At 46.5% G+C, this 14,596-nt stretch overlaps 1 protein-coding gene across 1 annotated transcript in view; it reads right to left on the bottom strand.

The window, feature by feature from the left end:
- PLEKHO2 (pleckstrin homology domain containing O2) overlaps nucleotides 1–13,214 on the bottom strand; it is a 29,106-nt gene extending 15,892 nt beyond the window's left edge. Inside the window, exons 1-2 of the mRNA XM_055002766.1 lie at nucleotides 12,856–13,214; nucleotides 1,167–1,319 (exon numbers count right to left, since the gene is read on the bottom strand). Coding sequence (XP_054858741.1) covers nucleotides 1,167–1,319; nucleotides 12,856–12,864 — 162 coding nt within the window. The 5' untranslated portion in view covers nucleotides 12,865–13,214. The remainder of the gene's footprint in view (nucleotides 1–1,166; nucleotides 1,320–12,855) is intronic.
- Between the last annotated feature and the right edge of the window lie 1,382 nt (nucleotides 13,215–14,596).

Below are 14,596 nucleotides of genomic sequence, written 5' to 3'. Positions count from 1 at the left end.
GCTTAGCACGAGACTGCAGGGAAAGGGCACGGGGGTAAGGGAGAGTTTCAAGACATGATACATGATACCTGCTTCCTTTGCAATGCAGACATTGCAGTCACCCAGGACTACCCAGGAGTTTTCCCACAACTTGCTAAACTGCATAGACCATAGACTTCACCACTATGTTGTTTTGGATTCCTACTAAAACTACGTCTTTGTGAACTTGTATCTATTTACCTTATGGTATTGTTTATGGAAATATCCTTGATATTGGCCGATTCCAGACGGCCCTCTGCCTCCCGAAACGTTGCGCGTCGTCGCGCGGAAAACGCGAAATATCGCGTTTTCTCGCACGAGTTTTGCGCGAGGTCGCGTAAAACTCGCGCGAGAAAACGCGATATTTTGCGTTTTACGCGCGACGACGCGCGACGACGCGCAACGTTTCGGGAGGCAGAGGGCCGTCTGGAATCGGCCCTTGACTGTACTAATCTCACACTGTGTAATCCGCCTTGTGTCTCAGTGAGAAAGGCGGACTATAATTGACATAAATAAAATAAATAAACTAAGTCATACAACATTTACCAAAATTCATGTATATATATGATTCAAATGATATCTCTACGACACAGTCACAGCCTAACCTACCTTACAGGGTTGTTGGGAGAATAATATAAAGGGAATGAGAATAGCATAATCCACTTCAGGTCCCCATTGGGGGAAAAGCAGAGTATAAATAAAGTTTTAGAAACCAATCTTCTTTACAGGTAAATACAGTACTGAAGGAAAATAAGAATTCGACGGTCTAAATCCTTGGGATTTACCTCACCAAAATTGCCTCACGTAATTTCAAGGAAAAGCGAGGGGAAACATCATTTCACTCAGGGCCAAGCTACAAGTGACAAATGACACAGGTTGGACACTTGTCAGCTTCCCTCAAGTTTTGATGGGAAATGTAGGCGTCCTGGTCTTGCAGCTTGGCTCTCTGACTGCTGTCCAATGGACTTTTCAACTGTCACTTGTCCAACATTCCGCCAAGCTGCCTACATTTCCCATCAAAACTTGAGGGAAGCTGACAAGCGTCCAACCTGTGTCATTTGTCACTTGTAGTTTGGCCCTCAATGTCACCCAGGACTACCCAGGAGCTGTCCCCTCTTCCTTGAGGAGTCGCTTTTAACAAATCTTACCTCATCTTCATACATCAAGAGCTGAGTTTTACAAAGCAGAATGTAACGCTCTTTCCAGAGGCCCAGGATCCCGCCGCTGCTCTTCTTGACCCAGCCCACTTTGTCGGCAGTAGAAGCACATTTTGGTTTTTCGGGAATCTCCTGCTTCACCCCCTAGGAGGGAAAAAAGAGGGAAGGCGGTCATTCGAAATTCAAGTCCCAGCCTTGCAGTTCATTATGCAAGCACCTTCCTTATTTTCCTTTGCGTGGCACAACAGAACCATATTAAGAGCGGCATCAGGAATCTGAGCCACACAAACAGGAAATCTGGCACCCCGAGGCTAGCATCCACTTCTCAAGAATGACCTCTGCTTGGCACTCCAATCAAGCAAGCACACCCATTAAGTGTGCGCAACATCAGATTCTTTGATTGGCAGACAGCATGAGGACACTGGATTGGCCAGATTTGGGATGAATGCTCCAAGCCTGACCTTCTACCTTAGCTTGATGAAGAGAACAATACCTCCTGCTCTGGCTACGTTGGAGACTGGAGAAACTCAGTGCCACACACATCTCGGGCTGGTCACGCACTCAGCCTCACCTACCTCGCAGGGTTGTTGTGAGGACAACATGTAGGAGCGGAAAATGATTTAAGACAGTTTGCGGAGAAAGGCAGGGCATAAATGAATAAATAAAATAAACCAGGGGCTTATTTGAGAACACAGTTATACAGGAACACGTCCTTTCCTGACCTCAGTTTTTTACTTCTATGTCACATGCAGACTTTTTCATTTTCTTTTTAATAAGCCTTGCTTTCAGAAGGTTTTCACCTCAGCCAGGTCTGCTCCTAACAACTCTTATAAAAGCCCATAACCAGTGCAGCAAGCATCCAGTATCCTTTAGGACTGGAGAAATACACCCTAAATACAGGGACTGCTTCCTTCCTTCAGGCCTTCTGGAGAAAAGAAGCTTCTATGTTCCAAACCAAAGAGCATCTCTCACATTCTTCTTTAAAAATTAAACTTCTTGAAATATCTTGTTAGTGCCAAAAGGTGGAATGCCCATAAACTTTATAGCACATGCTCTCATGAGACTGTTTACAACTCTTCTGTTCAGGTGAACATATGAGAACATTTCAGAGACGGGTTTGCTTAAACTAAAAGTGCAGAGAAGGGACCACACTACAGAAAGAAAGAAGAGAAAGAGATACTGGAATGACCCTTAGGTGTGTGGAATAATGAACCAGCCATGTCTCCGGGCTTTGCGTTTTGGCTCCAGGACCAAGCATATCTGCTATTAGACACCAGTGATACTTAGCCAGAGGTTCTCAAACTTTGTTTGAGAGAGCCCAGGGGTTGGGCATTCTTCAATGAGAAGATAACTAATGTATTATTTATTCACTGGATTTGGGTCCCAATAGGGACCCAAAGCGGCTTACATCTGTCTCCTCTCCAGTTTATCCTCACAACAACCCTGTGAGGTAGGTTAGCCTGAGAGTGTGTGACTGGCCTAAGATCACCCAGCAAGCTGGACAGAGTGGGGATTCAAACCCGGGTCTCCCATATCCTAGCCCAACACTCTAACCATTACACCACACTAGTAGATGATCATCCCTGAAAATCAGTTCGCCCATCAGTATCAAGTTGCAGCCAGAGAAACCCTGTTTGCAAGTTTCAGTGAATGTATGTACAATCTGTAGAGTGTACACTTGATTTTTCTGTGTATATGCATTCAGTAAATCTTGCAGTACATTCAGCGTATGAATGTCTAACCCACATTTATTCAGTTTAATTTTTAAAGTGAAAGCACCTTGGCTCTCTCTTACCGACAGATGTGAGTTCATTTACTATAATGTGTGAACAGGGCAAGGAGAATATAGGGTGTTTGATATATCATCTGTGTGATACAGAGTTGCTAGGTCCACGTTGGGAAATTCCTGGAGATTTGGGGGGTGGAGCCTGGAGAGGGTGGGGTTTGTGGTGGGGCAGGGCTCTTTTGGCTCTTGGGGCCTTCATGAGGTATAATTCCAGAGTTCACCCTTCAGAGCAGCCATTTTCTCCAGGGGAACTAGTCTTTGTTGCCTGGAGATCAGGTGTAATTCCAGGAGGTCTCCAGCTACCACCTGGAGGCTGGCAACCCATGCTGAAGAGCTCTATTTCTAGCCTTCCCTTCTTTTGAGGATCTCAGAGCAGCATATGCCCCTTTCTCAATTTTATCTTTACTACAACAGCAATCAAATTGAGCCTGTGGGCACTTTTGGAGTTTTGAGCGCAGGAAATGGGTGCCACCACAAAATGGCCACTGCGGGGACTGGGGCTAATCACAAAATGACTGCTGTGAGATACTGCAGTCAAATGTTCGAAAGTTCTGTTTCTTCATTTGAAATACATATACCCCACTCACCCCCATCTCCTCTGACTCAAGGCAGCTAACAAAGCAACACAATGCGAAAATATAAAAAAAAACAAACGGCAAGATAGAGAGCAAAAGTCCAGTAGCACCTATCAGACTAACAACATTTGTGGTATGAGCTTTCATCAGTCACAGCTCACTTCGTCAGATAAAAACACCATCAACACACAAGATAAAAATGCAGCCAGATTTGTAAGAACACTTTACCGTCCACCAAACGCCCTTTGGAATAAGAGTGGTCCCACCATCATACCTTCCTGAATACAGAAGATAGAGGTGTCCTTCGGAAGCCATTCCAAAGGAGTGGACCTACCACAGAAAATGCTTGTGAAGGAACTGGTGCCAGGTGCCTAATTCTGACAGAGGGCACCACAAGGAGGAAGTTATCTGACGAGCACACCAAGTGCATGGGAATGTCCAGGAGACATAGTTCAAAGACAATCAAGCAGGTATCCTCCAACAAAGGAGGCAGTCGTTTTCAAAAGTACTTGTTCCAAACATTGCACATGACTCCATAACTAACTTATAGAAACTCTAGAGTTGCCAACTTGTGCTTGGGAAATACCTGGAGATTTGGGGGTGGAGCCTGGGGAGGGTGGAGTCTAGAGAGGGGAGGGACCTCAGTGGGGTATAACGCCATAGCGTCCACCCTCCAAAGCAGCCATTTTCTCCAGGGGAACTGATCTCTGTCCTCTGGAGAGGAATTGTCATTCCAGGAGATCAGCCACCACCTGGAGGTTGACAACCCTAAATGTAACTGAATGCCACAAGATATAGTCTCAGGCATTAGCTGAAGATGCCTTTAAAAGAGATTAAACAGACCAACAGACTGGTGGAGCGATGGTTATGTGTAAACCATAGGAGGATCTGGGGAGGCTTTGAATGCTCAGTTCAGTTTCAGCTTCCTGGAACGGATTGGCCATTAAGGCCACTGGGAAACGTTCCAGTGGGCCAGAGGCTAGGAAAAACAAGCCCACACCTCCCCCCTGATACCCAAGCAAAGGATGGCCACAGCCCTTCATCATATCAGGCACACGGAAGCCACCACTACCTCCATCAGGCAGCCCTCGACGCTTGTAAAGTGCTGCTGCGAGTCGGCTGCACGTGGAAGGAAGTGCCCTGCCCAGCCAACCCCTGTGGCAGGGAAGAAGGTGCCCAGCTTGCCCAAACCACATGTGGCTGCCTGGCTCTGTCTCACTATTGCTTTCTCCTTTGTGAACTAAGGCTGGAGGCAAGGTCCCATTCCACAGCCCTTTCCCCATCCCAACCTGTCCCAGCCAGTTCCCAAGCTGGATTCCCAGTGCAACAATCAAAGAGGTACCCTTGCCAGTTTGGATGGAAGCAGCCAACTGTTGGAGGAAATATCCTCCATTTAGCTTTGAGTCAGGCAGGTGACTTGTATTGTCAAAGAGGAGACAATACCAACCCTCCTGCAGCAATAGCTATAAGCAGAAATCGTGACCGCAGTCCCATGTACTGGATGCACGGAGAGTCAAAGGAATTGTGTCGACAGCACTGATCTGAGAGGGGAGAGGATCTGAAGGTTTCTGTGCAAAGGTGCAGGAACCTCCTTGCTTCTTCAAAGCATTTTCCCTTGCATTCAAAGATGCAATTCCAATTTTTCAGAAAACTAAAAGTTAGATTCTTTAATTTGATAGGCCATTTCATCCAATTGTGTGCAATATACTTAGCAATGAAGAGCATACACTCAGAACTGACATACCTTACAGGGCAGTTGCAAAGATTATTGAGCTAATGCAGGGCTTTTTTTCAGCTGGAACATGGAGGAACGGAGTTCTGGCACCTGTTGAAAATGGTCACATGGCTGGTGGCCCCGCCCCCTGATCTCCAGACAGAGGAGAGTTTAGATTGCCCTCCATGCCACTGGCGGCGCGGAGGGCAATCTAAACTCCCCTCTGTCTGGAGATCAGGGGGCGGGGACACCGGCCATGTGAACATTTTTGCTGAGGACAATTTAAACTTTAAAAAACTCCCCCCTTGTTCCAGCTGATCCAAAGTGACGTCATTGTGCAGTCCTGGAAGCATGCGTGCACTTTGCGCATGCGTATGTGGTACCAGGGGCACCACATCCTGCCAAGAGTTGCCCCCTGTGCTGGCAACCCACTGAGTTCCACCACCTCTTTTCCCAGAAAAAAAGCCCTGAGCTAATGTCTAAGGAGTTCTTTAAACTCTGGAAAGCTCAATAAAAACAGCAAGGAAACATTCTAATAATACGCTAACACAGAATTCCAAATCTCTTCTTTACGAGAGCCTCAAGAGGTGATCCCTCCTGACTTTAACCGCATCTCACTGGATTTAGACTTCCTTCAATTCAAAGCATTTCTGGGAACGACATGAGGAGTTCTTCATCAGCTTAAAAATAAAATCTAAAGTAGTCTTCTGAAGATACCAGGAAGTGGAGTCTTGCTAAATTTGACGCTTCCTGTAGATTTCAGCTTTTGAACAAATATAGACAAGTCAGATGAAGGCTCCTTTGTTGTATCTTTCAGAAACACATTTGAATCTGTCCATGACTTCTTTTGCACGAGGATCAAATGCCATGACCCCTGGGTTTTCTGAAGGCTGCTTGCATCTTTGCAAGCCCAGTTCTGTGAGCGCTGTTAGAGATCAGAAACATGCCAGGGGGAAAGGAGTTAAACCACTTCCCTCCCCCTTCCCCAGTTTAAATCTGAATGGGTCCTCACACACAGTTACAAAGCAAAAATGCCTGGGAACCCCAAGTGTGCCATCTAAGATGACCTTCGATCAGTAAGAGTTCTGAAAAGAATAGCTTTGCCTTCGGCTGCATTTTCTTCTCCAATGATGCAACCCGTTTCTGAGTGGCTATATACAGTAGCCAGCACAACCTTTCAAATTCAAGCACTTCTAGTTGCTGAAATCAGCCATCTCTGTTTGCACCAGATCCTCTATTTGCCGTGGTCCACCATGGTTTGAGGGGTGTTGGAGAAAGCGATGACACACATGAAGCTGCCTTATATACTGAATCGGACCATCTGTCCATCTGCATCAGTATTGTCTACTCTGACTGGCAGCTGCTCTCCAGGGTCTCAAGCAGAGGTCTTTCATATCACCTTAACACATGAAGCTGCCTTATAATGAATCAGACCATCCATCTCTCGAGGTCAGTATTGTCTACTCTGACTGGCAGCTGCTCTCCAGAATCTCAGGCAGAGGTCTTTCACATCACTTATGGCTTGGCCCTTTTAACCGGAGATTCCAGGGATTGAATCTGGGGCCTTTTGCATGCAAAGCAGAGGCTCTGCCACTGAACCACGGCCCCTCCCACATAGGTCTACACGGGAAATAAACTCAGTTCCTTTCATCACCACAATGGCTACAGCCCATTTGTGTTAAGCAAGGCACTCCTCCAGCCAAACAGCTTATTCACAGCGGTCTGACTCAAGCTGCACATCACACAGGATGAGACGATAAAATTCTGGAGAGTTCTACTTTGGTTTACATGGGGGAGAGTTGTATTTCTGGATCCTTTCCCAGAGGTTTAAAAAACTCCCTGAATGGGGTCAAGCAAGCACATCGGAAAGAAAGCTACACTCAATCTTTCTCCTGGTTAAGCTAGATTATTACCTGAAAGGAGCTTTACTGCATGGAGGAGGAAAAAAATTAAAGGCACACATTCCACAACTTCTAGTGCACTGTTCAAATGTTTACCACCTAAATCCAGATAATATCCCCTGGAACATTTTCTCTCAAACCTGGTTTAGTATGATCTTTCTAGAAAGAGCGCAGGCAAAGCACATTCACAAACTGCCTGGATGGGAAGGTGTGCATTTTCAAAGGTCTCGTCCAGATTAGTATCATTTCATGACTGTCTTGTGGCTGCCATTTCCCCCTCTGCATCACTGAAGGCTTTTTTCTAATAGCTTTTGAAAAAATGACAACTTTGCTATAATATCATAATGCTCTCTTGCCACAATCTACTAGCTCTTCTGAATTCCCAGCAATAGCACAATATCTAGTACCGATTTTTAAAAGCCTTCTAGTGGTATGGCAAGGGCAAACCACCTCTGTTAGTCTCTTTCCATGAAAACCCCACCAGGGGTCGCCATAAGTCAACCATGACTCGAGGGCAGGATTTCATGTTTTAGTGGTATGGAGGGTGTACATGCAGGGACAATGGTGGCAAACGGAACAGGGTGGCTGACAGAGGAAAGTGCACATAAAATTTGTGTGGATTCTCTGTTGCCTGTGCAAATGCTTCTGCCTTCACTGTGGTGATGACAAGAAGAACAGAGAATCCTTGAGGTGTGGATGCAACCATAGAATAGCCCTGAGACCTGGCCTGTACATGTAGCAGAATATGTGGTAGCCAAAACATTACAGAATTCAAATACAGAATACCGATTTTGGCTGCTCAAGAACTCCCAGGAAAAAAAAACTTGCACCCAGTTTACTCCCTTGTATCTTATTTTTCCTCCTTTCAGAGAATTTGTTCATGTAAAGGAGAACTTTAAAAAAGGTGTGTAGTATATTTACAGTGCAATCCTAGGCAAAGTTACTCCATTTTAAGCCCATTTAAATCAATGGGCTTAGACTGGAGTAACTCTTCTTACGACTGGGCTGTTAGTCCATTACCCCACCTCAAAACTCAACTACTTTGTCCAGCTATGTGACTGACCCATCTCGGGGACAATGGGGAAAATACGTACAGCTTGCATTTATACTTTCGTATGTTTTGCTCTCAAGCTCTTTTTTTTTTAAAAAAAGAAAAGATTGCTTGCAAGAGCTATATTTCTGATGTGTAGCAAAATCCCATCAGCTTTTTAGAAAATGAGCATCTTTGGCACTTTCTATTTTTTCCATGCCAGAAACCTTAGACTGGTGAATTTGCATAGTATATATTCAACAAAATTTAGCAAGATACCTCATAATCAGAGCTGAGGAAGCAGAGAAGGAAGAGGGATGAGAGAGAGAAAAGGGGAAATAAGAAAAAGTAGTGACGGGCCTGTTTGCTGAGAGAGCAACCACAGTTAGGATTTCCTAATGATCTTTTTCTCTTTTGCAAAGGCAGCTGTCAGGATTGCTTTATCAAGGACAGAAGGAAGCATTAACCCTTTCTGCCCCACTGGGAAAAAACTTCTAAGTTGCAAGCCCCAAAAATACCTCTAACTTTCCTCCCAACGAAAGTAAAATCTGTTTAGGAGGTGCTTTCTTCCAGCTAGAAAAAGGCTGGGAAAGAAAAGAGTCACTTTCCCTCCATGTCATTCTCCTCCTTGATAAAACAAACCCCATAGAGTCTGTATTTGGGGGGAAAATGTCTAAAATAAACACAGACAAAACCATAGCATACAGTTGAGCCCCTAAGGAAGGTAGATTTATCAATGATTAGTTACTAATAATAGGGGAGGGAAGCTGGCAGCATATAGCCCGATCTTGTCAAATCTCAGAACTAAGCAGGGTTGGTACATTGATGGGTGACCACCAGGGGAGACTCTACAGAGGAAGGCAATGGCAAACCACCTCTGCTTCTCACTTGCCTTGAAAGCCCCTTGCCGGATTTGCCATAAGCCAGTTGCAACTTGACAGCACATGCATACGTACTAGTAGTAGCCTCCACCCAACTGACCAGCCCACCAACGAAGGCTTTCTTTGCAAGTCCTGTTCTGTGCATCCCATCTTGAAGAGGTGAGTCAAGTAGTGACCAGAGATGGTGCTCGTTCTTTGGAATGCCCTCCCGCTCCCACGAGGCATGGCTGGGGCCTGCCTTGCTCCCTTTTAGATACCAGACCAAAACACTTCTTTTTACCCAAGATTTTTAATTAAGGGTTGATCTTTTAGCATCCTCTTTTACACTTTGCTTTTGCTAAGAGCTGTCCTGAGACTCTTCTTAAACAGCTTGTTGCTTTTGCACCCTGGCTGGGTTTTAATTGTTCACTTTTATCGTGCTGTGTTTTTATCAGGGCTTTTTTTCAGCTGGAACGTGGTGGAATGGGGTTCTGGCAGCTCTTGAAAATGGTCACATGGCTGGTTGCCCCGCCCCCTGATCTCCAGGCAGAGGGGAGTTTAGATTGCCCTCCACACGGAGGGCAATCTAAACTCCCCTCTGTCTGGAGATCAGGGGGCGGGGCCACCACTCATGTGACCATTTTCGCTGAGGGCGATTTAAACTCTAAAAAATTCCTCCCCTTGTTCCAGCTGACCCAGCAGTCCCAGAAGTGTGCACGCACTTTGCATGTGCGCATGTGGTACCAGGGGCACCACCTCCCGCCAGGAGGTGTGCTGGCAACCTACTGAGTTCCACCACCTCTTTTCCCAGAAAAAAAGCCCTGGTTTTTATTATATTTATTTTGTATGCCACTTTGAACGGGAACTCTGGAGAGAGGGCAAAGACATTTTCTAAATAAATAAATGGAACCTCCTTGTTCAGATGTAGTATATCTTTGGATACAACATGACATGAACCAACAATATGCCAGGTTTCCCACCTTTATGCATTTCTGAAGGGCTTTCCCGGAGAATCCATCTGGCCACTATTTTCTAAAGGACAGAAGGTCAAACCAGTCTTGGCCGTGGCAGCCCATTTGTACAGAGTTTTAATTAATCAAGTATCATTAGCACCTTTCTGTCGCACATTCATAAACAATAACTCCTTACTGCGTGCCCAAGCCTGTGGCCAAATGGACCAAAAAAAGTGCCTGCATTATGCGACGGAAGGGCATACCTGCCCTACAAACTTATACTGGCTGAATACCAGTTTAACTGCCATGGCTTGCTCCAAAGTATCCTGGGAACCATAGTTTGCAGTGCAACCCCAGAGACACACTCTTCCAAGTCCATTGAAGTCAGTGGGCTTTCCCCCCCCCAAATTATTTTTCCCACAGTTCCTTGGGGAGAGAAACTGAGTATATTCTACCCATTTCATTCCTAGTATAGATCTTGTCCTGCGCAAGAATCAGGTCAGCCGAACAGATTTCAAGCTGGCTTTGATATGGGCAGAGGAGCTGTGAATCTCCTACAACTTTTTCAGTTCCTCCCAGAGGACTGCATAGCTGAACACTCCATGAAATCCACTTTAAAGCCTCGATAACAGAACAAGGAGAACACAGCTACGGGTGACAGGACAAAGCAAGTCGACAGAATCGGTGCAAGCAGTTTATGGGCAGGAGCAAAAGAGGGGCCGTATCTGAACAGCTTCAAAAGACAGACAGCGAAGGGGGGAGTCACAGACCAGTCTTGACAGAGTCATTTAAAAAAAAATCCATGGGCAGGGCGGAAGCACTCGAGAGTGAACGCTCTTTATGCTTTTCCTAAAAAGAATAAACAGCAGTGCTGCTGTCCAGTCACAATGTACTACATCGTTTCAAAGGAACGTATCTTAACCCTTGTAGGGAAGAAAAGCTGCTCGCTGCAAATCTTTTGCAGGCGGAAGGTGTGGCTAGAAAAGCAGGCCCTGGAGTTATCAGCATTATAAAGTAGGAGAAGCAGCCTGTCATGCACACAAAATATAGGCCCATCAATGACTCCTAGCCATGGGGAGCAAAGAGAACCTCCATATTCAGAGGATATGACCCGTAGTTGTAGGGGGCAACATTGGGGGAAAGCCTTGGCCTCTAATCCCTGTTGTTGGCTGTCCAGAGTCAGTGGTTCGCCACCGTATGAAACGGATTGCTGGACTAGATGGACAGCTGGCCTGATCCAACAGGGCTTTTTCATTTGCTTCTCAGGACCCTTTTGAATTAATTCTGTTGGGGGAGGGGATTCAGCCACTTGCCTGCTCCCCTCTGGCAAGTTAACAGTTGCCTCCGGGCGACCAAGCTGGGAATTTTTTAAAAAGTTGGGTGTTTTGTTTTAGCCCACAGATAAACAACAGGCACACCTAGGTAGTTGAGCTAGGCATGGGAAAAAATATATTGTAAGACAGTCAGATCTGTGAATTTGTTTCCAAGGTCGAGTTACTCAGGTTTTCTGAGGAGGGTAAAAAAAAATCAAGGCCCCTGGCAGAAGCACCAGTCTTCTCAACAGGGCTGTCCAAGCAGGTCCTGCATTAAGGGCGGGTTATCAAGATCCAAAAAAGGTGCAGACCTCCGGTGGTAGCTGATCTTGCACCATTCTGTGACATACAGTGTTGGTTCAATGCCACGCATCTGATGAAGAGAACTGTGGTTCTCGAAAGCTTATGCTACAATAAAGTTGTTTCGTCTTGGCGGTGCTACTGGACTCTTTACTATTTTGCAACTACAGACGAACACGGCTAACTCCTCTGGGTCAATGCCATGTTTCCAGCTGGCAACGGCTCTTCTTTGGTTCCCATTTTTGTGCATTTCGAACTAATCCTTCCTTATTAGTGCTTTTTTTTTCTAGAGGCAAAGCTCAGGATAAAACCTATAAGCTGCCTAAAGCATAGGTGTGATCCAGCACCAATTCCTTCTCTGTGCCTACCGTATGCAATTAAATTGGGACGGCCTTTCAGGTCATTCATTAGCGGTAGTTTGTGCCTTTGCTTTAACAGCAGTCCAGAAATTAAGATCTTCTCCCCCCCCCGCCCCCGCTCCCCGTTTCCCCTAGTCACTTACAGTGCAATCCTATGGAGAGTTACTCCAGTCTAAGCCCATTGACTTCAATGGGCTTAGACTGGAGTAACTCTCCATAGGATTGCACTGTTAATCTCCATGACAGGAAACAAAGTTTACCTGCTAAAATATCTGCTGTGAAAGGCACAAGAACAGGGCTGGATTTTTTTAAAAAATTGGCAAAACTATAAGCTCGCAGCAAAGAAGCATTTCCCAAAGAGATCTCTGAAGCCAACGCTCTTTTTCTTCCCCTTATTTGCCACTCTCAATTTCCATCAGCGAAACAAGGCTATCCCACCCCCACCAGACTAAATGCCATCCCCTGCCAAAAAAAAAAAGCAAATCTTTAAAGGGGGGGGGGGCTTCTCTCCCAGCCAGGCCCTTCTGAGAGCCGCTCTGTTTCACTCCTGCAGCAAGCTGGGCCGGAAAGGGGGTGGGTGGGAGACTTCCCAAAGTGCCACACATCCCTTTCGAAAAGAAAAAAAAACATGAAAAACTTGCTTCCCGTGAAACTCAACGCTGCACTGGGGTTTGCAGTTCCGGACAGCCAGAAAGAGAAGCGGGTTTTTAAAAAGCAACCAAGCAAAGAAGGGGATTGCACGCAGAGGACTGGAAACTTAGTTTTCCACGCACCAAGAAAAAAAGGGGGGGGTCTTTCTCTCTCTCTGGGCCCTCCATCTCCCCCTTTCCTCCTCCCTCCTTGCAAACTCTTCCCAGCTTCTCCTCCAAGACTCCCCAATAATACTCACATCTTCCATAGCTGGGAGGGGGGCCGGGGGGCGACGCGCCCCTCCTGCCGCCTTTCTCTCCCCCCTCCCCAAATCTTCCTTCGGAGATCGCTTCTTCTTCCTTCCTCCCCCCCTTTCAAGAGCCTCCGGGCTGCCGCCTCCTCTCCGCCTCTCGTCCCCCGGAGGCAGCGGGCAGAGGCTCCAGCATGCCGGCTCTGAGATGCTGGGAGCGGCAGAACTTTTCCCCGGCGGGCGCGGGGAAACCGAGCCGAGCCACCCCCGGGGCAGAAGGGCGGCTGCAACTTCGCCGGAGCGTCCCCGGCGCGCTCCAAAACAACTTCGCAGCAGACCAGAGAATCGCAGCAGCGAGGAGAGGTTTGGTTTCCGGTCCGGGAGGAGGAGGAGAAACCAGCCGCTGAGAAGGGGAAGCAAGCGATCCCCCCCGCCTTCCTTCCGCAGCAAAACCGGGTGGGATAGAGATCTGGGCTGCTGCAGCCCTTAGCGCGAGCGAGTCCTAGATCTGCGCCTTTAAGCTTCGTCCAGAAAAGTTCTGCCCCGGGGATGTTCCTTGGCAAGCACAGCGCTTGGCAGTTCCCTGGAACTCAGCAGGGATTTACTCTAGAGCAAACAGGCTTGTTTGTGTTTTCTGACATGAACCTGGATCCCGGTCCAGGCCTCATGTAAGATCAGCAGCCAATCTTTTTCTCTCTTGTTATAGTCTACTTTGCAAGGCTGTTGTGAGGATTTATTATAACAACAACAACAACTGTACTTATGTACAGCTTTCCTAGACAGATTAGTGCCCCACTTAGAGCGCTGTTGTCATTACCCCCACAATACAGCCGGGCTGAGAAGAGGGTCTTTACCCAAGGCCACCTGCTGAGTACACGGGAACGGTGGGATTCGAACCAGCAAAATGCTGATTTGCAACCCAACCACTAATACAGAGAAAAGGGACATCATCAATCTCGCTGGAGGATTGTTGTGATCATTGTTGTGAGGATAAAATGGAGGAGGGAAGAATCCTAACATTTCCTGGGTAATCTCCAGCCAGTCGTTCCACATCTCACTATAGTCTACTTTGCAAGGCTGCTGTGAGCATTAAATGGAAGAGGGAAACACCCCTTGCTGAATGATCTTAACCCAACTGTTATCTTTCTCTCTTGTCTTAATCTACCTCTCAAGGTTGTTGAGAAGATAAAATAGCCATGGGAAGAACTATCTATGGCACCCTTCACTCATCTGGGTAGGAGCGCAGGATAAAAATGCACTCATACTCATTTCATATACAACTCTGAGTCTCTCTGTACACGAAGACACTCAAGTGTAGGGAGACTCAACATTAGCCAGGAAGCATAGTTTTAAAAGACAGAATCTGCAAAGATTGCTCCTCAGAGAGTTTGTTAATTTCATCTTAGGCCTCCCCAAAGGCTCTGTCAATTTCACCTCTCTGCTCCAGGGTGGTTGTAAAAGACAGAGCCGGCAGAGCTTGCTCCTCAGAGGGTTTGTTAATTTCATCCAAAAGGGAGGTGAAATTGACAGAGCCTTTGGGGAGGTGAAGATGAAATTAATAAACCCTCCGAGGAGGGATCTCTGCCTATTCTGTCTTTTTAAACTATGCTTCCCGGCTAACATTGCGTCTCCCTACACTTGAGCATCACAGGGTAAGATGTCTTCTGTAGAGAGACTCTCAATAAAATGTGCAAAGGTTCATTTCTGGTGGGGGCCAGCTGAGTCCAAGGCTTTATAAAATAAGAGGATT

This window comes from Eublepharis macularius, chromosome 18, assembly GCF_028583425.1.
Source record: "Eublepharis macularius isolate TG4126 chromosome 18, MPM_Emac_v1.0, whole genome shotgun sequence".
Taxonomy (NCBI): Eukaryota; Metazoa; Chordata; class Lepidosauria; order Squamata; family Eublepharidae; genus Eublepharis; species Eublepharis macularius.
The sequence above is the reverse complement of the archived record's forward strand: the minus strand, read 5'-3'. Positions and strand labels throughout refer to the sequence as shown.